The sequence below is a fragment of the Triticum urartu genome, chromosome 1A, assembly GCF_056163025.1.
Source record: "Triticum urartu cultivar PI428250 chromosome 1A, HENAU_Tu73, whole genome shotgun sequence".
NCBI lineage: Eukaryota > Viridiplantae > Streptophyta > Magnoliopsida > Poales > Poaceae > Triticum > Triticum urartu.
Window position 1 is genome coordinate 10,295,488 of NC_141873.1, and position 25,580 is coordinate 10,321,067.

The 25,580-nt window shown below is 45.7% G+C and overlaps 1 protein-coding gene and 3 pseudogenes across 1 annotated transcript; all 4 read left to right on the forward strand.

Moving 5' to 3' along the window:
- The first annotated feature begins 405 nt into the window (after positions 1 to 405).
- On the forward strand, positions 406 to 1,455 carry LOC147988281 (uncharacterized). Its single transcript, XM_087534463.1, has 2 exons — positions 406 to 1,278; positions 1,396 to 1,455. Exons 1-2 carry the CDS (start codon positions 406 to 408, stop codon positions 1,453 to 1,455), a joined length of 933 nt encoding a protein of 310 aa, XP_087390589.1.
- A 9-nt stretch (positions 1,456 to 1,464) lies between these two features.
- Positions 1,465 to 6,297, forward strand: LOC147988282 (uncharacterized; annotated as a pseudogene).
- Positions 6,298 to 15,412: 9,115 nt separating this feature from the next.
- LOC147988283 (uncharacterized) lies at positions 15,413 to 18,232 on the forward strand (annotated as a pseudogene).
- A 399-nt stretch (positions 18,233 to 18,631) lies between these two features.
- On the forward strand, positions 18,632 to 21,305 carry LOC147988284 (serine/threonine-protein phosphatase 7 long form homolog; annotated as a pseudogene).
- Positions 21,306 to 25,580: the final 4,275 nt, after the last annotated feature.

Genomic DNA, 25,580 nt, shown 5'->3' on the forward strand with positions numbered 1-25,580 from the left:
AATGTAAATATATTTAGGTAGTCGTGGTGAGCATTTTATTTCCCGGGACCGGTGTGCAATTATTGTTATTTGCTCCGGTAGTAACGTAAATATATTTAGGTGGTCGTGGTGAGCATTTTATTTCCCGGTTCCGGTGTGCGATTATTGTTATTTGCTCCGGTAGTAAACGTAAATATATTTAGGTGTGTTAGTAATTGGAGTTGCTCCGGTAGTAAACATAAATATTTAGGTGTTCTTGGTGAGCATTTTAAGTTGTTGCTTAATACTTGTATTAGTTGCTCCGTTAATATTCTGTAATATATAGCTAGCTAATATATAGACATGTCTAATATTTCTTAGTGGGGGTATATTAAGTTGTTGCTTAATACCTGTGTTTCATTGTTGAAAAAAAATAGGTGAGCCGAGATGTCTGATGTAGTGAACTTCAGATTTTGCTATGGTCCTGGTACTATCCAAACAACTGAGATGGGAGCAGATCTGAGTGAATTTACTCATATAGATGTGCCAATGAGCGCACCTCAAACATGGTCTGTCAGTCAGTTGAAAGAATGGATTGCGGCAAGTTTAGGTCTTGATACTGAAACACACACCGTCGGTGTTCATGCATTGTGTACACGGTCAAGTTCAATAATTTACTTTTATTTGAGGCCGATAGAGCGAGACTCCGAATGGGTGCGGTGGTTACAAGATTGTGAACGAAGGGGATGCAATCCTGATGCTTTAGTTCTTCCCGTCGTGAAGGAGGTCACTGCACATGAAGGCGAGGGTGGCTACGATCCTGGTCATAGAAGTGTAGGGAGGCAGTTATCTATGTCAAACGCTGGAGATGATGGTTACGAACAAGGACAGAGTAGTCAGGTAGAAGGAGGAAATGCTTATGGTTATGAATCAGGGCAGAGTAGTCAGGTAGAAGGAGGAAATGCCGATGGTGATTACAATGGCGAGGTGGACGCTGACGAGGTAGATGGGCACATGCAGGACCAGATGGAAGAAGAAGACACCGATGTTGAAAGGGGTCATGCCGATGATTCTGACGAGTCAGATGAAGAAGAAAATGTAGAGGAGGTCCCGAATCCTGCATCGTGGAATCATGACTTCTCATCTGCAATGACCGTGAATGATGGACATGATTCAGCCTGGCAATATCACCAGAACAATATTGCGACGGGTGCTATGTATCCGAACAAGCAAGCCCAGAAAGATGCAATAATTAACTGGGCAATGTCCATGCAAAGGGTTTTCACAGCTCAGGTGTTCAGTCATAAATTCCTGACAATGGTATGCAAGAACGCATATTGTCCCGCCAGGGTGCACGGCTTTCTCCCTAAGTATGGCACAAGTTGGGTGATAAGTGACTTAGTTAATCACACTTGTCTTATTCCCTGCATCCCTCAGGATCATGCCAGCCTTTCATCCACGCTTATCGCTCAGTTGTTTTATGATGAGATAGTGTAGGGCAAAGCTATGGAAGTGAAGGCAGTCCAGACAAAAGTCTTCGCCAGGTTCAAGTACATAATTTCTTATGGCAAGGCTTGGAGGGCTAAGCATGCGGCGCTTCAGAGGAGAGTTGGTTCTTATTTTGATGCATATGACTCTGTTGTCCAGCTCCTCCACACCCTGCAGCAGCGGAATCCAGGCACCTATATCGATATCCAAGACATGTTCATGCCAGAGTTCCCAACTGTGAGGGTGCTGCATCGTCTCTTCTTCTCTTTCGGTGTATGCATCGAAGCTTTCTGGCATTGCCGACCGGTGATATGTGTTGACGGTACTTTTCTCACAGGCAAGTACAAGGGTCAGATCCTGACAGCCATAGGTCAAGACGGCCAAAATCAAGTCGTCCCACTCGCATTTGCTTTTGTGGAGAGTGAGAACATTGAAAGTTGGACATGGTTCTTCAGGCAGTTGAAAATATCAGTTGTCAAGGAGAATCCCAATGTGTGCATCCTTCATGACAGGCATGCAGGTATACTCGGTGCGATAAGGACAGTGACAAACTCAGGCCCTGAGGAACAAGTTCCATGGCAGGACTTGCAGAGCCGTTGGTGCATGCGCCATCTGGGGGCTAATTTCTTCTCATAGTTTAGAAATAAGAACCTGATGAATCTGTTCAAAAAACTCTGCAAGCAGAACCAGCTATGGAAGTACAATTTGATACGCGACAGACTTAATGTGTGCACGCAGAGACACGTGAGGGATAGGAAAGCTGCAAGAGATGCAGCGGTGACGGCACATGTTGAAGAAGTAGTTGCACAGTTGGCAACAGGAACAGCGGCCGTGGAGGAGGAGCCTGTTGGGCTATGTGACTTGCCAGGCTTTGACCCACCTGGTACTAGGAGAAGGCTTGGGAGGTCGATTAAAACCTTCGAGCAGTGGATAGAGCATGAGCCTCAAGAGAGGTGGTCTTTGCTACATGACACACATGGAGCATGATACGGTGTCATGACAACAAACCTTGCAGAAACATACAACTTTGTCCTCAGAGGAAACCGGGCATTGCCACTTACAGCCATCATTGAGGGTATTTTCTATGGCACCATCAAGTATTTCAGAGATAGACGTCAAAAAGCAGAGCAACATATCTTCAACAACCCGAATACACGGTAGTGTGAAAGAGTCACGAAGTAATGGACAACAAGATGCAAAAAGCTAGATCACACACTGTAGTCGCCATCGGTAATCAAGAAAGAAGGTTTGAGGTTCGCTTAGCCAACAACAAATTCGGATGTGCAAATGAGTTGAGGACGCATGAGGTGAAAATTGGTAATGAAGCCTGGCCAACGTGTGAGTGCACATGCAACAAACCGAAATTGCTTCACCTACCTTGCTCACATGTACTTGCTGCTTGCGGGCAGCTTGGAATGGACGCAATATCGTTTGTGTCTCCATTTTTTCTGAAAGAGTCTGTCCTCAATACCTGGACAGGTGAGCTGATGGGTTTTCGATCAATGGGTAATTTCAACAGCGTCAACCCCACTGAAAGGCGTTACATTCCAAACCCAGAGCATATGCGTACAAGTAGAGGCAGACGGCATTGTCGGCGCATCCGGAATGATATGGATGAATCTGAAGCAGGAGGTCCGACTAGGCAATGCATTCTGTGCAATGAATTTGGCCATAGGGACACTAATTGTCCCACTTTCGTCACTGGGCGTGGACAAGGCAACCGGGGAAGAAGAGGAGAAGAGGCAGTAGAGGAGTAAGGGTGAGAGCAAGAAGTTAAGCTAGCAGTAGTATGTTCTGAATTTGTATTAAGTGTGGCACTATGTTCTGAATTTGTATTAAGTGTGGCACTATGTTCTGAATTTGTATTAAGTGTGGCACTATGTTCTGAATTTGTATTAAGTGTGGCACTATGTTCTAAATTTGTATTAAGTGTGGCACTATGTTTTGAATTTTTATTAAGTGTGGCACTATGTTCTGAATTTTTATTAAGTGTGGCACTATGTTCTGAATTTGTATTAAGTGTGCCACTATGTTCTGAATTTGTATTAAGTGTGGCACTATGTTCTGAATTTGTATTAAGTGTGGCACTATGTTCTGAATTTTTATTAAGTGTGGCACTATGTTCTGAATTTTTATTAAGTGTGGCACTATGTTCTGAATTTTTTTATGTGCAGGAATGTCAGGAATGTGGTTGCTGAATGGGGACATTGATAGGGGTCATCGTGGTGCGATATGGTATGAGCGCAAGCTTGAGCCTCTGGTCACTCGCACTCCTAAAGAAAACTGGATGATACACCCAGGATGGCTTCAGCGGTACGTGTTTTATTAATTTGCACACTGACATGCATATTAATGGGAGACACTAACTAAAATGTTCTCTGATGAAGGTTGAAATGGGCCGGCCTTTTACCTTTCGCGCGTCTGGTTGAGTCTATCCCGGGTGAGAAACGCATTGCCATCGACGGGTCCTTGCTGGGCTGCTTAGTGGACCGTTGGAGGCCAGAGACCCACACGTTTCACTTCCGATGGGGAGAGATGGCTCCTACTCTGGAGGATGTGTCACCTTTGCTCGGACTACCGTTGGCAGGTCATGTCATAGGACTGTTGGATGCACCGGCTGGTTGGGAGCGAGCCCTTACACAACGTTTTCATGGTGTTTTTCCGGATGCTCCGGATCCCGTATGGGAGCATCACGGACCTAAGTATGAGTGGTTGCTCAATTTCTAGGTAATTTACCCAACCTCTTATCTTCATGTTATCGTGCATATGGTTTTACAGAAAATAACTGCGGCTAACTAAAACTTTCTCTTTGCTTAATGCAGATCCAAAACTTCCGGGCGTCGTTGACTGCGGAACAGATCACTCGAAGCCTGGAGGCCTACTTAATGTGGCTTTTCAGCAAGGTGATGTTCACAGAGAACCATGTCACCACTATTAACGCGCTCTACATCCCTATGGCACTCGAGATAGCGAGCGCTCAGATGGCGGATCAGATCAGACAGAGGAGTTGGGGTTCGGCGGTCTTAGCGTCCACATACCGAGGTATGTGCAACGGTTGCCAGCTTACATTGAGAAAGCCAGCCCTTCTTGGATGCCATCTATTCCTACAGCTATGGTCGTGGGAGAGGTTCTCTATAGGGCGACCAGATGTACGTGTTCGTGAGCCTATAGACGCCATGTTTGATGCTGACGGCATCGACATGCCTACTTTCGGTCTGTGTTGGACACGTCGCAAGGTATGCACCGTGTTATAGTTTAACGTAACTTTTTTCTGCACAAGAGATAGTTCGATGCTAGCGGCTACTAACTTTTGTTTTCTGCAGAGACGCTTTGCTAGTGATCAGACCAGGAAGGCATACACAGCATTGAACGAGCAGTTCGATGCGTACACCGGGGTCATCTAGCAGCCCTACACGGAAGCAGACATACAAGCGAGATACCCTGGTGGTCTGTCTGTGCTATGCACAAGGGACCGAGATTACTGGATGACAAAATCAAAAATCATCTTCGATGTCTTCGTCGAGGAGATGGCACAACAGAGGGTCAAGAGGCAATTTGGTCTTCTGCAGTTGGAGCTGCCTCCCCCTATAGAGAACCCAGTGCCAGCACACATCCACAGGTATTAACTAAATTTTCAATGTTGCGTTATCTTTCATAGTACTCCATTCGAAGCTTTAGGTAATTGTTGAACACACACCACAATTTTAGGACGACAAGGAAGGGCATGACTAGGACAACTGCTGACTGGCTAGTTAGACTAGAGCCGTATGTTATAGAATGGGAGACAGCAAACACACATCTATGGCACGAGAATCACAATTTTGATCTCGATAAATTCAATCTCTATTTGCAGAGCTACATGACCGGAACACGATTACGCATCGTTGAGCACTCCCACCCAGAGGAGATACCGGATCCTACTCCGTCGGATATGTACCCAAGCTATGACACTTCGGGCTCTAGGCAGTACGCGGCAAGATATATTTTCTTTAAGTAATGTTGTCACATACTTTGACGTGCAAGAGACATACATTATTAATCGTCTTGGAAATTTGCAGGCTACCTTGACACACGAACCCTACCAGGACGTGACCACCTTTGGACGATCACTGTCATCTGGACCTCTTCTTCAGCACCGTCCAGTGCTACAGCCCTTCTTGGAACGAATTCAGAACAAGATACGGACTGTGTACGAGGCTATCACGTGCACCCAGAGAACCGACGTTGTTCAGCACCAGCAGCAGCAGCCGCGTCACTCCATGCACCGACATCAACCACGTCCACGTCTAGCACATCAGCCGACAACCAGGCCACCCCGTCCTGACCAACCTGGCAGTTCAACGTGGCAGCAACCACAACAATATGGTCCCACGTCAAGCTTCGTGTTTTCTCCATAGCCACAGCAACACGGTCCCTCGTCGAGCTTCATGTTTTCTCCACAACCACAGCAGCACGGTCCCTCGTCGAGCTTCGTGTTTGAGCCAGAGCAGCCGTCACAACCAGCAGGTAAGTGTCTTCATTTTTATTGTTTTCAATATTAATTGAGGCGACCTCATTCTTCATGACTAAACGTTCCATCGTGCAGGAGCCCACGGATATCATGCGTCTATGTCAGCATCACATGATACGTGGGGGAGTGATCAACATCTCGAGGAGAACATACATGCTCAGATGTCGCAGCACACCCAGTGGATGAACATGTATTCGACTCCTCCACCAGGCCCCACACAGGATACACAGCATGACCAGGGCGAGTCTGAAATTCCTCCTCGTAACATTAGGCCACCTAACAGGTTGGGATGGTCTCCGCTTCCAGATCCGCCTCCCCGCCAGGCCAGACGTCATCACTGACGCTTCCATCTATCAGTAGAGACATGACCATCTACTTATGTATGAGACTTATGTATATTCTATGTATGAGACAAATGACTATGTACTTATGTATGAGACATATGCCTACTCTATTTTAGTACTATGTTATCCGAACTACAACATCATATTTAGATAGAACATAATGCTCGTACAACAAGACAGTATAAACAACTAGATAGAACTACATCTAAATTAATGGTACATACGACTAAACTTACAACATACATCATAAAAACTACATGAAGTCATCATCGTCATCCTCCGTCGATGCAGAACTCTTGCCCTTCGAGGATGCAGAACTCTTACCCTTGGAAGATGCAGAACTCTTGCCCTTCGAGGATGCAGTACTCTTGTCCTTGGACGATGCAAAACTCTTGCTCTTCGACGATGCAGAACCCGGAAGCGGCGGCATGAAGATATCATCTTCGTCCTCGCTCTCCTCAGTCCATAAAAATGGATGCTTTTCTGTAGTCCTTCTGAAAGTTTCACTCTCCAGCTCCACTACCTTCTTCCACCTTGCATGCAACCTAAGAAGTTCTATACGTACCTCCTCATAGGTCCTTTCAGGCCACCCAGACATACGTAATTCGTGAGCCAACTCATTCATTATGGTGTCACTACCGGTGAGTTCGTCCCATGGAACTATCCTATTGTCCATCCTGAAATCGGTAGCTAGCCTCAGAAGAGTCGTGCTCATCTCAGGGTGAAAACTATGATCAAAAGGATAATGGGACATCTCAACTACACTACACTGGAATGCTTATCCTCCTCTGTCTGAAGGGGGTTTTATAGGTAGGGATGAGAAAATGGCGGGAAAGAACGACTGCGGTATGGCGGGAAACAGGTGGCGTGAAAGAGTTTGCGCGAACATATGGCGGGAAACGGGTGGCGGGAAAGAGTTGGCGCGAACATATGGCGGGAAAGAGTTGGCGCGAACATATGGCGGGAAAGAGTTGGCGCGAACATATGGCGGAAAAATATTACGGGCAAAGGGTTGCACGAAATATGTTATAGTTTATTAAAAAAATCCAGGGAGCGTTCGGGAAAAAAATGGTGGCATGCACCGGTCGGCCCACAGCAGGCCAATTAGTCCCTGTCGGCCCGCAGCTGGCCAATTAGTCGCTGTCGGCCCACAGCAGGCCAATTAGGCTCTGTCGGCCCACTACTGGCCGACTGGACCTGAACTGGTGGCCGACAGGCCAATCGGTCAGCAGCTAGCCGATAGGGTCTCAGTCGGCCTGCTGTGGGCCGACGGTGTATTATTTTCAAAAATTATTTTTTGAGCGTAATATTTGTGCAAATTAATAAAAAAAATGTATTATTTAAAAAAAATTAGCTGTGCCTCTCAGCTGGAAAGCCCCCAAAAGTCCAAGAGACCTTATTTTTTGGTATTTTTTAAAAAATTGGTATGCTATTGTATCAAGAACACCTGTTGTGTCATATTTATTAAGTATGTAGATGTAGATTATAGGATAATTGGACAACTAAGTTTTCGGGAGAACTTACTCTGGAAATACACAGTATGATCTTCATATGGTTATACGAAGTGTGTATAGCCCTTTTTACCAGTGAGTAAGGGTGCTCAATCCAATCAGAATGCTTTATGGTCGAACCCGGGCTACCGACGGGAGTTGATGTTGAGAAATCTTCGATTAAACAAGGTGATACATGAGCACCCATAATCCTGACGGTGTCATGGAGGGAACTGGAGGAAGAGATTCAGATCAGTCATGGCTTCATCAACTTCAGCAAGGGAGTCAGGAAGGAACCTGGACTATCATGCATGCTCAGCGACCCACATGGTGCCCTGCATGAGCATGCGGTACTTCCTGTTAAGATGAATGGCGTGGGTGGCATGGTTGTTGAGGAAGTATTGGTGGAGGCGAGTACATGCTGACAAGACAGTGCCGTCAGAGGACATCGCAAGGTCCAGAAGACTACCGCCGATCGTGGTGTAGATCCACCCAAAGATCCTGATGTCGGTAGGTCGCAACTCGGGATTGTCGACGTCAAGTTCAAACATCCTGTTAATGTGGTTGAGTACAATGCAACAATGAAGGTGGAGAGGACGAACAACAAGAAATTTGAAATTTATGATAGTTGTTGGTGGATGGGTCGGGTTTGAAAGGGGTGTAAGAGTGGATGTTGGTATTATGCACGGCAATGGAGGGCTGAAGTTTGAAACATTAATTCGATGGGTAAGAAGAGAGAGTTGAAGCAGTGCTGATAATGGGCACCATGGCGCCGACAGAGAAACTAGAAGTGGTATGCAAGGTTTGCACCCAAAGGGAGGTGGCCCTGGAATTGGTATGGGAGTTGCTCAATAGCGAGTAAATGCTTGCGTCAAGGGTTACAAGTGTTGATGTACAACACATCAGAGAATGAATAAAGAGAGTGCCCTGACTAGCTGGAACATACGGAAAGGCGTGCACATGTGCACGAGCAATCTTAGATCCTAACCTCTAAGGACTATGGTACAACACAAGCTTTGCTACACCTAGGGTGGCTTACGTGGGGAGGGGGTCACGTAATGATTTGTCAATTTCTAATTGGTCATTAGTGGAGGCGGCCCATCTTGAAATTCAGGGGGGTTTGATTAGTTCAGATTTCAGAATGAAGTTACGTAGGATACATAAGATGCATTACGTAGTTCTAGCATGTTTGGTAATACAGGTACAACGGTACATACAGATGATGCATTGTTTAGCAATATTAAATTGAAATCATGTAGTACGAGGGTTAGCAAATGGCAAAGGCTAACAATACACAATCCGTGCAAACGTGTTGGTCACTTTCATGTATATAATCCTTCTCATGTCAAAGTGCAAGCATTCAATCATTGGTGCACAAGGTATATACTATATTGAAGTCAACAACAGTTAAATTAAACAATACGGATCACACTCAAAAAGTATCTAAGCGATACAGATCAGTAAATTAGCTAGTTCTTTTTTTTTCGGGAGGTGGAGATAGAGTACTAGCTAGCTAGTACAGGGTAATCCTCACGTTGGCTGCCTATAAATAGCATCCTGCTCCATCATATGGGAATGCACCACTTAACAGCTAGCTATAGCTCATCTCCATCCATCGCATCTCTTCTTCCTCAATCCTCCACTACAAACACCCACCCAATTCATCAATGGCTTCATCTCTGAAGGTGGCCGCTGCCCTCGCCGTGGCCGTTTGCGTCGTGCTTGTGCTGAACATGGGCCAGCCTGTGGCAGCCACAGAATGCAAAGATTGTCTCGCTGACTGTGTTGACGTTTGCGTCAACTACTCTGACACTGCGTGCAGCGGCATCTGCACCGCCAAACCTCCTGCATGCCAGTCATGCAAGTACGCGTCCTTCCTTACGTGTGGTGGCACATGCTACAGCGCCTGTGCCCATTTCTGCTAAAGCCTATAGTGGCTGTAAGCTGCCTGCGTGTGTTGGTACCTCGTTGTTGCTAAGCCATGTAATTAAGTGAACAAATGCTATTGCTCTGTGCATATGGCAAATGTTCCTTCGCTCTATTGTTCCTCTTTGTTTTATCGTTCCGCTTTGTTTCAACCATCAGTAAATATGCATGTATGTGTGCAAGTCATCTATATATGCTTTGTGCTTCTTTCTATCATGTGTCTGACGTGCTCATGCTGGGGGATATCAGGTGATACCACCTATTACATGCTCCCATGCTAAAAAAATTAAAAAGTCACATTAGATGTTTCAAAAAAAATTGAAAACAATTATGGATGTTCACAAGACATATGTTTATAACCCCTAAAAATTCAGATCAAAATTCAAAATATACATTGAGAAACAAAAAAGACAAAACTGTATGTGAATAGTGTCATTCCTGACACTGTTCATGTTTTGTCTTCTTTTACACTATTCATTCTAGATTTGTCATTTTTGTTTCTCAATAGGTATTTCAAATATGGGTCTGATTTTTTATGGGTCGTAGACATATGTCTTGTGAAGATCCACAAAGTTTTTCAGAATTTTTTTGAAACATCTAAATGTGATTTTTGAAAAGTGATATATCATGGTAGCATATAAAGGGTAGTATCACCTGATATTTTCTGGCTCATACAGTCCTTATAAAATGGGGATAAATCCTTATCTCAAGAACACAGTTACAAAATACGTAGTTCAGCTCCCTCATTCTCAGTTAATCTTTTTATCGTATTCGTAAGGTCTAATGTTCATATCTTTAACGAGCTTAACAAACGAGCCAGCTCGCGGGTTATACGAGTCGAGCCAATCTTGAAATTGAGCTCGCTATAGTAATGAGTCGAGTCGAGCTAGCTCATTAAAGAAACGAGCTTTAGCGAGTCGAGTCGAGCTGGCTCGACTCGGCTCGAATTCCACCCCTAGGTTTGCCTCTCTCTCTCAGCGGTTGATCTAACGGCGTAGAGCTCGCATACAACTTATCTTCTTCTAGGCTGAAACTTCAGGTATCATGCAAAATGAAAAAAATAGTGTGCTATGACAAAATAGTGTGGCCCTTAAAATATGTCATTAGCGTGCTATAGCATGCTATTAGCAAGACATTGTACACTGGGATTTTAGCGAGGCATTGCTCATGACATTATAGCGTGCTATTAGCAACGCTATTTTTTCGCTCATCATGCATCACCATGTCAATTACATGTACAAAGTTTCACACCCTTGGCACGAAATAAGAAAATTAAGTATTGTAGGACTGCAAAGTAAACCAATATATATGGAACTAATTGAGTATGCAATTTAGGGATACTTTATGGCACTCTCCATGGCAGCCACCGATATATTGCTAGCTCCTTTTGTAATGATCAAGAATCATTACTTTGAATGAGTTTCTCAATGCGAGTTGCATGTAATTAGTAACATTCATGAGGAATTGTGTCGATCCAAGAATAAGATCTTAATTAGCATATTACTAATTAATACCTAAAGATATATACCACCTTTAAGAATTTATAGCTAGCATAAAACCATACATGATATATCCTTCTTCCTTCCACTCCGCCATCATGGATTGGATTTGGCTTTGGCTTTGGAGCTGGTTCATCTGAAATGCTAGCAGCATAGAGCTCTGACCTATTTTCCTAAGAAATTGGACCACTGTTTTCGTATTGATGAATTTAGGAATAGTTATGCTGCATTTTGTTCATTGATATATAGGGATAGGGCAGTGTATAAGTGGAGTACTTCGCTGATGCCAGCAAGTTAATAACCATCTCTTACACGCGTTAACAATTTCTTTTACAACAAGTAGTTTGATATCATTCACAAATTAATGTCAAGTGGTAGTAGCTTCTTCTATTAATATCAACTCCATTCACCAATCATTCACGATCGCGACAAATCACAGAAGGTTCCACACCTTCTGGCTAGAAGAAGAGGAACAGTAGTACTACTATATAATAGGCCTGCAAAGTAAACCAATGTATGGAATCAAGCATGCAATTTAGGAATACCTAGTGAGCAATCTCCGTGACAACAACCAAACTGTTGCTAGCAAGTTTTCTAATAACGAGGAATCATTAGTTTGAGGGAGTCTTTCAATGCTAGCTGCATGTTATCTAACAAGTAGTGATGTTCACAAGGAATTGCGTCCATCGAAGGATGACATCTTAATTAGCATATGACTAATTAAGACCTACAGATATATACCACCTTGAAGCACTAATAGCTACAACAAATCCATGCATGGCACTACCTTCATTTCTAAATATAAGTCTTTTTAGAGATTGCAATAGAGACTACATACAGAGGAAAATGAGTCAATCTACACTCAAAATATGTCTATATACATCCGTATGTAGTTTATATTGAAATCTCTAAACAGACTTATATTTAGGAACGAAGGGAGTAGATCATATTTCCTTCTGCTCTGCCTCTTCTGTACCACACTTAGAAAAACATTCATGGATTGGCTTTTCCTTAGGGGCTAGTTCATTGGAACAGCCCCTAAAGCTAGAGCCTGGCCTATTTTGTTTAGGGAACCATGTTGCTAAATCTTTGGTGCCTCAAAATTTTCGAGCGTCACTCGAATTCACAGCAAGACTAAAGGTGGGGCGACACGAGGAGCGAAAGCAACGAGCGTCGACCACGGCGAGGCTGCGGCAAGACCTCACCGGAGATGGGGACAATGTTGCGAGTGATAGCGTGTTGTGGCGCCCAAGGCGAAGGCGGGGAAGCAGGTTGACAGGTGCGGGGGGTGCGGGGATGTTGGAAAATTTTGGTTGCCGGTGAGCTTTAGAGGGATGATCATGGGTGGTGGAGGCAAATGGGTCTGCCGAGGGTACCGTGGGGTGGACCGTGTGTTGATTTTTGGGAAGACAACGAACCATATGTGGGCTGGAGGTTGTGGGTGAATCCCAACCGTCCCATACCAATTGTGTGCCCCATAAAATTGACTGTTGTTTACAGGAGTGTTACGATCTGTTAGTTAGGAGCTCGATCTCTATTTGATACCTAGTATTTGGCTAACTTACAACAACAAGCAGGTCGATCATACAAGATAGATGTACAAGGCAAACCAACCTGTGGTTGGATGGTTAGTTGGGCAGGGTTTAAATCCGGGTGCTCGTGTTTATCCTGGATTTATTTCAGGATATCTGACGATGTGTGTTCAGTGAGAGGAGACGTTCCCATCGACTATGAGGCGTCTACGATGACTTCGTACAATCTCAAGATGATATGCCGGGTCAGTCTCTCGGAGGTGCTCATAGAGATAGGGTAGGCATGTGTGCGTTCATAAAGGTGAGTGTATGCGCGTATATATTAGCCCTTGCATCTGCACTGTGCTAAAAAAAGATGTACACCATGAGCGAATACTTCAACAGACGTCATGCCGAAAGACGCCGTCTCCGTCTCCACCATGGCACCACGCTGGCCGCCGGCGGCTGGCATGTCCTCGGAATCATAGGATACTCGCAGACCAAGCTGCTCGGCGCCGGCGCGTCGGCCCGGTTCTGCCAAGTCGAGGCGGCTTTCGCACTGGTGGCCACCCCGTCCTTGGTGAGTCGGGCGGCTTTCGCACTGGTGGCCACCCCGTCCTTTGCGAGGTTCCTGGAATCTTCGATGTCTAGCCGGAGAGACTTTGCACTTTTTCAGTGGCAGGCATCCATCTCCGCCGAGGTCGCTGGCCGGAGGATGACATCACGGAGGAGATCCTCCTCCGGGTCAACCAGCATGGACCTACAGAATTCGCAGCTGCTGCGGGAGGAACCCGCAGTCTCTCGGACATGCTGCCTAGCATGTCCGGCTCGCGCCTCTGATTTGTGCGTCCTCCTTGCAAGCTCGGTAGTGCGGGAACAAGCACCCTACTCCGACCGGGAGCAGCGGGGCCCAAAGTGGTAGGGGAGGGTCATAGAGGGCGACGGATATGGACAAGCACAGATCGCGACAGGCTGACATGGTCCATTGCATTGCCTTGTCGGGAAACGGTGGAGAACACAGAGCTTGAGCTCCTACCTTTGTACATCCATGAACCGCGGAGCACAACGCAAAGGGTGAGGTCTCCTCATCATCAAAATCCCAGTCCGGCAAGGCATCCCTGTCGATGGGCTCCGCCTCGTTGCTGGATCCGCCACTGAAATCGCTGCCAGAACCAACCATGGTAGCCCGAGAAGAGGAAGCGATGCGGATGGGAGCGAACCTGAGTGGTGTAGAAGGGGAGAGAAGAGGCCGATACTGAGCTATGTTTGCGCCCTAGTGGGGATGGGTTCGCCGAGCACGAACAGGTTCGATGTGACTGCCACGTCCGGGCGTGTCGATCTGCCCAGAAGATAGGGCTAACTATGTGGGGTCCAGTTGGGTGGCAATTTATGGGTTGAGTAGTGACCAGGCTATCCGCCCATACGTTTGGGGGGGATATGAGCGCTCCGTTGTACATGCTTTAAATCTGGGCATGGGAAGCCTCGCCCGCCGGCGTCTAGGCTGGGCTTGTGCCTCTGTTAATTGTTTTTAAATAATACATTTTTTTAGTAATTTGCACAAATATTATGCCAAAAAAATTATTTTCAAAAATAATACACCGTCGGCCAGCAGCTGGCCGACTGGTCCTAGTCAGCTAGCAGCAGGCTGACTGGTTCTTATCGGCCAACTACGAGCCAACAGGTGGCTTCTCGGCCACGCGGAGGCCGACTATTGGCCAGGCCACGTCGGGCGCTGGCTGTCGGCGCGGGCTGGGTCACGGGCGACCCAGTCAGCCAGTTGCCGACCGATCGGCCAGCTGCTGGCCGATAGGGAGCCGACCCCGCAGCACACGTCTCTTTCTCCTCTCCTTCTTCTTTCCCTTTCTCCAACCGCAAGCTTCTCTCTGTTCTTCCTTCCTCCTCTCTCTTACACAAACTAGCTCCAATTAATACACCAAAATGACCCGTTTTTTCACGGATTTGGCACCGTGAATGGGTTCTACATAGTTAGGGGAGCCAAAAGAGACCTCGATCTACTGATGGGGTAGCTTGTGGTGGTCGTGGTGAGCATCTTTTCAGCGCATTGGTGGAGGTTGTGGCGGTGGTGGAGGTGGAGGTGGTGGTGGTGAAGCTGGGGCAGTGTGGTGGAGGTGAAGCTCTGGTAGTTTGGTGGAGTTTCCGGCTCCAGTTCCGGTGATTGAAGTCCGTCGTTCGTCGTTTGCACGCACGCTACAAGGGTATATTTCAACAAACATTTTTATTTTCGAAGTTGCGTGCAATTATTGTTATTTTCTCTGGTAGTAATGTAAATATATTTAGGTAGTCGTGGTGAGCATTTTATTTCCCGGGACCGGTGTGCAATTATTGTTATTTGCTCCGGTAGTAACGTAAATATATTTAGGTGGTTGTGGTGAGCATTTTATTTCCCGGTTCCGGTGTGCGATTATTGTTATTTGCTCCGGTAGTAAATGTAAATATATTTAGGTGTGTTAGTAATTGGAGTTGCTCCGGTAGTAAACGTAAATATTTAGGTGTTCTTGGTGAGCATTTGAAGTTGTTGCTTAATACTTGTATTAGTTGCTCCGTTAATATTCTGTAATATATAGCTAGCTAATATATAGACATGTCTAATATTTCTTAGTGGGGGTATATTAAGTTGTTGCTTAATACCTGTGTTTCATTGTTGAAAAAAAATAGGTGAGCCGAGATGTCTGATGTAGTGAACTTCAGATTTTGCTATGGTCCTGGTACTGTCCAAACAACTGAGATGGGAGCAGATCTGAGTGAATTTACTCATATAGATGTGCCAATGAGCGCACCTCAAACATGGTCTGTCAGTCAGTTGAAAGAATGGATTGCGGCAAGTTTAGGTCTTGATACTGAAACACACACCGTCGGTGTTCATGCATTGTGTACACGGTCAAGTTCAATAATTTACTTTTATTTGAGGCCGATAGAGCGAGACTCCGAATGGGTGCGGTGGTTACAAGATTGTGAACGAAGGGGATGCAATCCTGATGCTTTAGTTCTTCCCGTCGTGAAGGAGGTCACTGCACATGAAGGCGAGGGTGGCTACGATCCTGGTCATAGCAGTGTAGGGAGGCAGTTATCTATGTCAAACGCTGGAGATGATGGTTACGAACAAGGACAGAGTAGTCAGGTAGAAGGAGGAAATGCTTATGGTTATGAATCAGGGCAGAGTAGTCAGGTAGAAGGAGGAAATGCCGATGGTGATTACAATGGCGAGGTGGACGCTGACGAGGTAGATGGGCACATGCAGGACCAGATGGAAGAAGAAGACACCGATGTTGAAAGGGGTCATGCCGATGATTCTGACGAGTCAGATGAAGAAGAAAATGTAGAGGAGGTCCCGAATCCTGCATCGTGGAATCATGACTTCTCATCTGCAATGACCGTGAATGATGGACATGATTCAGCCTGGCAATATCACCAGAACAATATTGCGACGGGTGCTATGTATCCGAACAAGCAAGCCCAGAAAGATGCAATAATTAACTGGGCAATGTCCATGCAAAGGGTTTTCACAGCTCAGGTGTTCAGTCATAAATTCCTGACAATGGTATGCAAGAACGCATATTGTCCCGCCAGGGTGCACGGCTTTCTCCCTAAGTATGGCACAAGTTGGGTGATAAGTGACTTAGTTAATCACACTTGTCTTATTCCCTGCATCCCTCAGGATCATGCCAGCCTTTCATCCACGCTTATCGCTCAGTTGTTTTATGATGAGATAGTGTAGGGCAAAGCTATGGAAGTGAAGGCAGTCCAGACAAAAGTCTTCGCCAGGTTCAAGTACATAATTTCTTATGGCAAGGCTTGGAGGGCTAAGCATGCGGCGCTTCAGAGGAGAGTTGGTTCTTATTTTGATGCATATGACTCTGTTGTCCAGCTCCTCCACACCCTGCAGCAGCGGAATCCAGGCACCTATATCGATATCCAAGACATGTTCATGCCAGAGTTCCCAACTGTGAGGGTGCTGCATCGTCTCTTCTTCTCTTTCGGTGTATGCATCGAAGCTTTCTGGCATTGCCGACCGGTGATATGTGTTGACGGTACTTTTCTCACAGGCAAGTACAAGGGTCAGATCCTGACAGCCATAGGTCAAGACGGCCAAAATCAAGTCGTCCCACTCGCATTTGCTTTTGTGGAGAGTGAGAACATTGAAAGTTGGACATGGTTCTTCAGGCAGTTGAAAATATCAGTTGTCAAGGAGAATCCCAATGTGTGCATCCTTCATGACAGGCATGCAGGTATACTCAGTGCGATAAGGACAGTGACAAACTCAGGCCCTGAGGAACAAGTTCCATGGCAGGACTTGCAGAGCCGTTGGTGCATGCGCCATCTGGGGGCTAATTTCTTCTCATAGTTTAGAAATAAGAACCTGATGAATCTGTTCAAAAAACTCTGCAAGCAGAACCAGCTATGGAAGTACAATTTGATACGCGACAGACTTAATGTGTGCACGCAGAGACACGTGAGGGATAGGAAAGCTGCAAGAGATGCAGCGGTGACGGCACATGTTGAAGAAGTAGTTGCACAGTGGGCAACAGGAACAGCGGCCGTGGAGGAGGAGCCTGTTGGGCTATGTGACCTGCCAGGCTTTGACCCACCTGGTACTAGGAGAAGGCTTGGGAGGTCGATTAAAACCTTCGAGCAGTGGATAGAGCATGATCCTCAAGAGAGGTGGTCTTTGCTACATGACACACATGGAGCACGATACGGTGTCATGACAACAAACCTTGCAGAAACATACAACTTTGTCCTCAGAGGAAACCGGGCATTGCCACTTACAGCCATCATTGAGGGTATTTTCTATGGCACCATCAAGTATTTCAGAGATAGACGTCAAAAAGCAGAGCAACATATCTTCAACAACCCGAATACACGGTAGTGTGAAAGAGTCACGAAGTACATGGACAACAAGATGCAAAAAGCTAGATCACACACTGTAGTCGCCATCGGTAATCAAGAAAGAAGGTTTGAGGTTCGCTTAGCCAACAACAAATTCGGATGTGCAAATGAGTTGAGGACGCATGAGGTGAAAATTGGGAATGAAGCCTGGCCAACGTGTGAGTGCACATGCAACAAACCGAAATTGCTTCACCTACCTTGCTCACATGTACTTGCTGCTTGCGGGCAGCTTGGAATGGACGCAATATCGTTTGTGTCTCCATTTTTTCTGAAAGAGTCTGTCCTCAATACCTGGACAGGTGAGCTGATGGGTTTTCGATCAATGGGTAATTTCAACAGCGTCAACCCCGCTGAAAGGCGTTACATTCCAAACCCAGAGCATATGCGTACAAGTAGAGGCAGACGGCATTGTCGGCGCATCCGGAATGATATGGATGAATCTGAGGCAGGAGGTCCGACTAGGCAATGCATTCTGTGCAATGAATTTGGCCATAGGGACACTAATTGTCCCACTTTCGCCACTGGGCGTGGACAAGGCAACCGGGGAAGAAGAGGAGGAAGAGGCAGTAGAGGAGTAAGGGTGAGAGGAAGAAGTTAAGCTAGCAGTAGTATGTTCTGAATTTGTATTAAGTGTGGCACTATGTTCTGAATTTGTATTAAGTGTGGCACTATGTTCTGAATTTGTATTAAGTGTGGCACTATGTTCTGAATTTGTATTAAGTGTGGCACTATGTTCTAAATTTGTATTAAGTGTGGCACTATGTTTTGAATTTTTATTAAGTGTGGCACTATGTTCTGAATTTTTATTAAGTGTGGCACTATGTTCTGAATTTGTATTAAGTGTGCCACTATGTTCTGAATTTGTATTAAGTGTGGCACTATGTTCTGAATTTGTATTAAGTGTGGCACTATGTTCTGAATTTTTATTAAGTGTGGCACTATGTTCTGAATTTTTATTAAGTGTGGCACTATGTTCTGAATTTTTTTATGTGCAGGAATGTCAGGAATGTGGTTGCTGAATGGGGACATTGATAGGGGTCATCGTGGTGCGATATGGTATGAGCGCAAGCTTGAGCCTCTGGTCACTCGCACTCCTAAAGAAAACTGGATGATACACCCAGGATGGCTTCAGCGGTACGTGTTTTATTAATTTGCACACTGACATGCATATTAATGGGAGACACTAACTAAAATGTTCTCTGATGAAGGTTGAAATGGGCCGGCCTTTTACCTTTCGCGCGTCTGGTTGAGTCTATCCCGGGTGAGAAACGCATCGCCATCGACGGGTCCTTGCTGAGCTGCTTAGTGGACCGTTGGAGGCCAGAGACCCACACGTTTCACTTCCGATGGGGAGAGATGGCTCCTACTCTGGAGGATGTGTCACCTTTGCTCGGACTACCGTTGGCAGGTCATGCCATAGGACTGTTGGATGCACCGGCTGGTTGGGAGCGAGCCTTACACAACGTTTTCATGGTGTTTTTCCGGATGCTCCGGATCCCGTATGGGAGCATCACGGACCTAAGTATGAGTGGTTGCTCAATTTCTAGGTAATTTCCCCAACCTCTTATCTTCAAGTTATCGTGCATATGGTTATACAGAAAATAACTGCGGCTAACTAAAACTTTCTCTTTGCTTAATGCAGATCCAAAACTTCCGGGCGTCCTTGACTGCGGAACAGATCACTCGGAGCCTGGAGGCCTACTTAATGTGGCTTTTCGGCAAGCTGATGTTCACAGAGAACCATGTCACCACTATTAACGCGCTCTACATCCCTATGGCACTCGATATAGCGAGCGCTCAGACGGCGGATCAGATCAGACAGAGGAGTTGGGGTTCGGCGGTCTTAGCGGCCACATACCGAGGTATGTGCAACGGTTGCCAGCTTACATCGAGAAAGCCAGCCCTTCTTGGATGCCATCTATTCCTACAGCTATGGTCGTGGGAGAGGTTCTCTATAGGGCGACCAGATGTACGTGTTCGTGAGCCTATAGACGCCATGTTTGATGCTGACGGCATCGACATGCCTACTTTCGGTCTGTGTTGGACACGTCGCAAGGTATGCACCGTGTTATAGTTTAACGTAACTTTTTTCTGCACAAGAGATAGTTCGATGCTAGCGGCTACTAACTTTTGTTTTCTGTAGAGACGCTTTGCTAGTGATCAGACCAGGAAGGCATACACAGCATTGAACGAGCAGTTCGATGCGTACACCGGGGTCATCTAGCAGCCCTACACGGAAGCAGACATACAAGCGAGATACCCTGGTGGTCTGTCTGTGCTATGCACAAGGGACCGAGATTACTGGATGACAAAATCAAAAATCATCTTCGATGTCTTCGTCGAGGAGATGGCACAACAGAGGGTCAAGAGGCAATTTGGTCTTCTGCAGTTGGAGCTGCCTCCCCCTATAGAGAACCCAGTGCCAGCACACATCCACAGGTATTAACTAAATTTTCAATGTTGCGTTATCTTTCATAGTACTCCATTCGAAGCTTTAGGTAATTGTTGAACACACACCACAATTTTAGGACGACAAGGAAGGGCATGACTAGGGCAACTGCTGACTGGCTAGTTAGACAAGAGCCGTATGTTATAGAATGGGAGACAGCAAACACACATCTATGGCACGAGAATCACAATTTTGATCTCGATAAATTCAATCTCTATTTGCAGAGCTACATGACCGGAACACGATTACGCATCATTGAGCACTCCCACCCAGAGGAGATACCGGATCCTACTCCGTCGGATATGTACCCAAGCTATGACACTTCGGGCTCTAGGCAGTACGCGGCAAGATATATTTTCTTTAAGTAATGTTGTCACATACTTTGACGTGCAAGAGACATACATTATTAATCGTCATGGAAATTTGCAGGCTACCTTGACACACGAACTCTACCAGGACGTGACCACCTTTGGACGATCACTGTCATCTGGACCTCTTCTTCAGCACCGTCCAGTGCTACAGCCCTTCTTGGAACGAATTCAGAACAAGATACGGACTGTGTACGAGGCTATCACGTGCACCCAGAGAACCGACGTTGTTCAGCACCAGCAGCAGCAGCCGCGTCACTCCATGCACCGACATCAACCACGTCCACGTCTAGCACATCAGCCGACAACCAGGCCACCCCGTCCTGACCAACCTGGCAGTTCAACGTGGCAGCAACCACAACAATATGGTCCCACGTCGAGCTTCGTGTTTTCTCCATAGCCACAGCAACACGGTCCCTCGTCGAGCTTCGTGTTTTCTCCACAACCACAGCAGCACGGTCCCTCGTCGAGCTTCGTGTTTGAGCCAGAGCAGCCGTCACAACCAGCAGGTAAGTGTCTTCATTTTTATTGTTTTCAATATTAATTGAGGCGACCTCATTCTTCATGACTAAACGTTCCATCGTGCAGGAGCCCACGGATATCATGCGTCTATGTCAGCATCACATGATACGTGGGGGAGTGATCAACATCCCGAGGAGAACATACATGCTCAGATGTCGCAGCACACCCAGTGGATGAACATGTATTCGACTCCTCCACCAGGCCCCACACAGGATACACAGCATGACCAGGGCGAGTCTGAAATTCCTCCTCGTAACATTAGGCCACCTAACAGGTTGGGATGGTCTCCGCTTCCAGATCCGCCTCCCCGCCAGGCCAGACGTCATCACTGACGCTTCCATCTATCAGTAGAGACATGACCATCTACTTATGTATGAGACTTATGTATATTCTATGTATGAGACAAATGACTATGTACTTATGTATGAGACATATGCCTACTCTATTTTAGTACTCTGTTATCCGAACTACAACATCATATTTGGATAGAACATAATGCTCGTACAACAAGACAGTATAAACAACTAGATAGAACTACATCTAAATTAATGGTACATACGACTAAACTTACAACATACATCATAAAAACTACTTGAAGTCATCATCGTCATCCTCCATCGATGCAGAACTCTTGCCCTTCGAGGATGCAGAACTCTTACCCTTGGACGATGCAGAACTCTTGCCCTTCGAGGATGCAGTACTCTTGTCCTTGGACGATGCAAAACTCTTGCTCTTCGACGATGCAGAACCCGGAAGCGGCGGCATGAATATATCATCTTCGTCCTCGCTCTCCTCAGTCCATAAAAATGGATGCTTTTCTGTAGTCCTTCTGAAAGTTTCACTCTCCGGCTCCACTACCTTCTTCCACCTTGCATGCAACCTAAGAAGTTCTATACGTACCTCCTCATAGGTCCTTTCAGGCCACCCAGACATACGTAATTCGTGAGCCAACTCATTCATTATGGTGTCACTACCGGTGAGTTCGTCCCATGGAACTATCCTATTGTCCATCCTGAAATCGGTAGCTAGCCTCAGAAGAGTCCTGCTCATCTCAGGGTGAAAACTACGATCAAAAGGATAATGGGACATCTCAACTACACTACACTGGAATGCTTATCCTCCTCTGTCTGAAGGGGGTCTTATAGGTAGGGATGAGAAAATGGCGGGAAAGAACGACTGCGGTATGGCGGGAAACAGGTGGCGGGAAAGAGTTTGCGCGAACATATGGCGGGAAAGAGTTGGCGCGAACATATGGCGGGAAAGAGTTGGCGCGAACATATGGCGGGAAAGAGTTGGCGCGAACATATGGCGGAAAAATATTACGGGCAAAGGGTTGCACGAAATATGTCATAGTTTATTAAAAAAATCCAGGGAGCGTTCGGGAAAAAAATGGTGGCATGCACCGGTCGGCCCACAGCAGGCCAATTAGTCCCTGTCGGCCCGCAGCTGGCCAATTAGTCGCTGTCGGCCCACAGCAGGCCAATTAGGCTCTGTCGGCCCACTATTGGCCGACTGGACCTGAACTGGTGGCCGACAGGCCAATCGGTCAGCAGCTAGCCGATAGGGTCTCAGTCGGCCTGCTGTGGGCCGACTAGGTCCACTCGGCCGGTTGCGGGCCGACGGTGTATTATTTTCAAAAATTATTTTTTGAGCGTAATATTTGTGCAAATTAATAAAAAAATGTATTTTTTAAAAAAAATTAGCTGTGCCTCTCAGCTGGAAAGCCCCCAAAAGTCCAAGAGACCTTATTTTTTGGTATTTTTAAAAAAATTGGTATGCTATTGTATCAAGAACACCTGTTGTGTCATATTTATTAAGTATGTAGATGTAGATTATAGGATAATTGGACAACTAAGTTTTCGGGAGAACTTACTCCGGAAATACACAGTATGATCTTCATATGGTTATACGAAGTGTGTATAGCCCTTTTTACCAGTGAGTAAGGGTGCTCAATCAAATCAGAATGCTTTATGGTCGAACCCGGGCTACCGACGGGAGTTGATGTTGAGAAATCTTCGATTAAACAAGGTGATACATGAGCACCCATAATCCTGACGGTGTCATGGAGGGAACTGGAGGAAGAGATTCGGATCAGTCATGGCTTCATCAACTTCAGCAAGGGAGTCAGGAAGGAACCTGGACTATCATGCATGCTCAGCGACCCACATGGTGCCCTGCATGAGCATGCGGTACTTCCTGTTAAGTATTGGTGGAGGCGAGTACATGCTGACAAGACAGTGCCGTCAGAGGACATCGCAAGGTCCAGAAGACTACCGCCGATCGTGGTGTAGATCCACGCAAAGATCCTGATGTCGGTAGGTCGCAACTCGGGATTGTCGACGTCAAGTTCAAACGTCCTGTTAATGTGGTTGAGTACAATGCAACAATGAAGGTGGAGAGGACGAACAACAAGAAATTTGAAATTTATGATAGTTGTTGGTGGATGGGTCGGGTTTGAAAGGGGTGTAAGAGTGGATGTTGGTATTATGCACGGCAATGGAGGGCTGAAGTTTGAAACATTAATTCGATGGGTAAGAAGAGAGAGTTGAAGCAGTGCTGATAATGGGCACCATGGCGCCGACAGAGAAACTAGAAGTGGTATGCAAGGTTTGCACCCAAAGGGAGGTGGCCCTGGAATTGGTATGGGAGTTGCTCAATAGCGAGTAAATGCTTGCGTCAAGGGTTACAAGTGTTGATGTACAACACATCAGAGAATGAATAAAGAGAGTGCCCTGACTAGCTGGAACATACGGAAAGGCGTGCACATGTGCACGAGCAATCTTAGATCCTAACCTCTAAGGACTATGGTACAACACAAGCTTTGCTACACCTAGGGTGGCTTACGTGGGGAGGGGGTCACGTAATGATTTGTCAATTTCTAATTGGTCATTAGTGGAGGCGGCCCATCTTGAAATTCAGGGGGTTTGATTAGTTCAAATTTCAGAATGAAGTTACGTAGGATACATAAGATGCATTACGTAGTTCTAGTATGTTTGGTAATACAGGTACAACGGTACATACAGATGATGCATTGTTTAGCAATATTAAATTGAAATCATGTAGTACGAGGGTTAGCAAATGTCAAAGGCTAACAATACACAATCCGTGCAAACGTGTTGGTCACTTTCATGTATATAATCCTTCTCATGTCAAAGTGCAAGCATTTAATCATTGGTGCACAAGGTATATACTATATTGAAGCCAACAACAGTTAAATTAAACAATACGGATCACACTCAAAAAGTATCTAAGCGATACAGATCAGTAAATTAGCTAGTTCTTTTTTTCGGGAGGTGGAGATAGAGTACTAGCTAGCTAGTACAGGGTAATCCTCACGTTGGCTGCCTATAAATAGCATCCTGCTCCATCATATGGGAATGCACCACTTAAGCAGCTAGCTATAGCTCATCTCTTCTTCCTCAATCCTCCACTACAAACACCCACCCAATTCATCAATGGCTTCATCTCTGAAGGTGGCCGCTGCCCTCGCCGTGGCCGTTTGCGTCGTGCTTGTGCTGAACATGGGCCAGCCTGTGGCAGCCACAGAATGCAAAGATTGTCTCGCTGACTGTGTTGACGTTTGCGTCAACTACTCTGACACTGCGTGCAGCGGCATCTGCACCGCCAAACCTCCTGCATGCCAGTCATGCAAGTACGCGTCCTTCCTTACGTGTGGTGGCACATGCTACAGCGCCTGTGCCCATTTCTGCTAAAGCCTATAGTGGCTGTAAGCTGCCTGCGTGTGTTGGTACCTCGTTGTTGCTAAGCCATGTAATTAAGTGAACAAATGCTATTGCTCTGTGCATATGGCAAATGTTCCTTCGCTCTATTGTTCCTCTTTGTTTTATCGTTCCGCTTTGTTTCAACCATCAGTAAATATGCATGTATGTGTGCAAGTCATCTATATATGCTTTGTGCTTCTTTCTATCATGTGTCTGACGTGCTCATCCTGGGGGGATATCAGGTGATACCACCTATTACATGCTCCCATGCTAAAAAAATTAAAAAGTCACATTAGATGTTTCAAAAAAAATGAAAACAATTATGGATGTTCACAAGACATACGTTTATAACCCCTAAAAATTCAGATCAAAATTCAAAATATACATTGAGAAACAAAAAAGACAAAACTGTATGTGAATAGTGTCATTCCTGACACTCTTCATGTTTTGTCTTCTTTTACACTATTCATTCTAGATTTGTCATTTTTGTTTCTCAATAGGGATTTCAAATATGGGTCTGATTTTTTATGGGTCGTAGACATATGTCTTGTGAAGATCCACAAAGTTTTTCAGAATTTTTTTGAAACATCTAAATGTGATTTTTGAAAAGTGATATATCATGGTAGCATATAAAGGGTAGTATCACCTGATATTTTCTGGCTCATACAATCCTTATAAAATGGGGATAAATCCTTATCTCAAGAACACAGTTAAAAAATACGTAGTTCAGCTCCCTCATTCTCAGTTAATCTTTTTATCGTATTCGTAAGATCTAGTGTTCATATCTTTAACGAGCTTAACAAACGAGCCAGCTCGCGGGTTATACGAGTCGAGCCAATCTTGAAATTGAGCTCGCTATAGTAACGAGTCGAGTCGAGCTAGCTC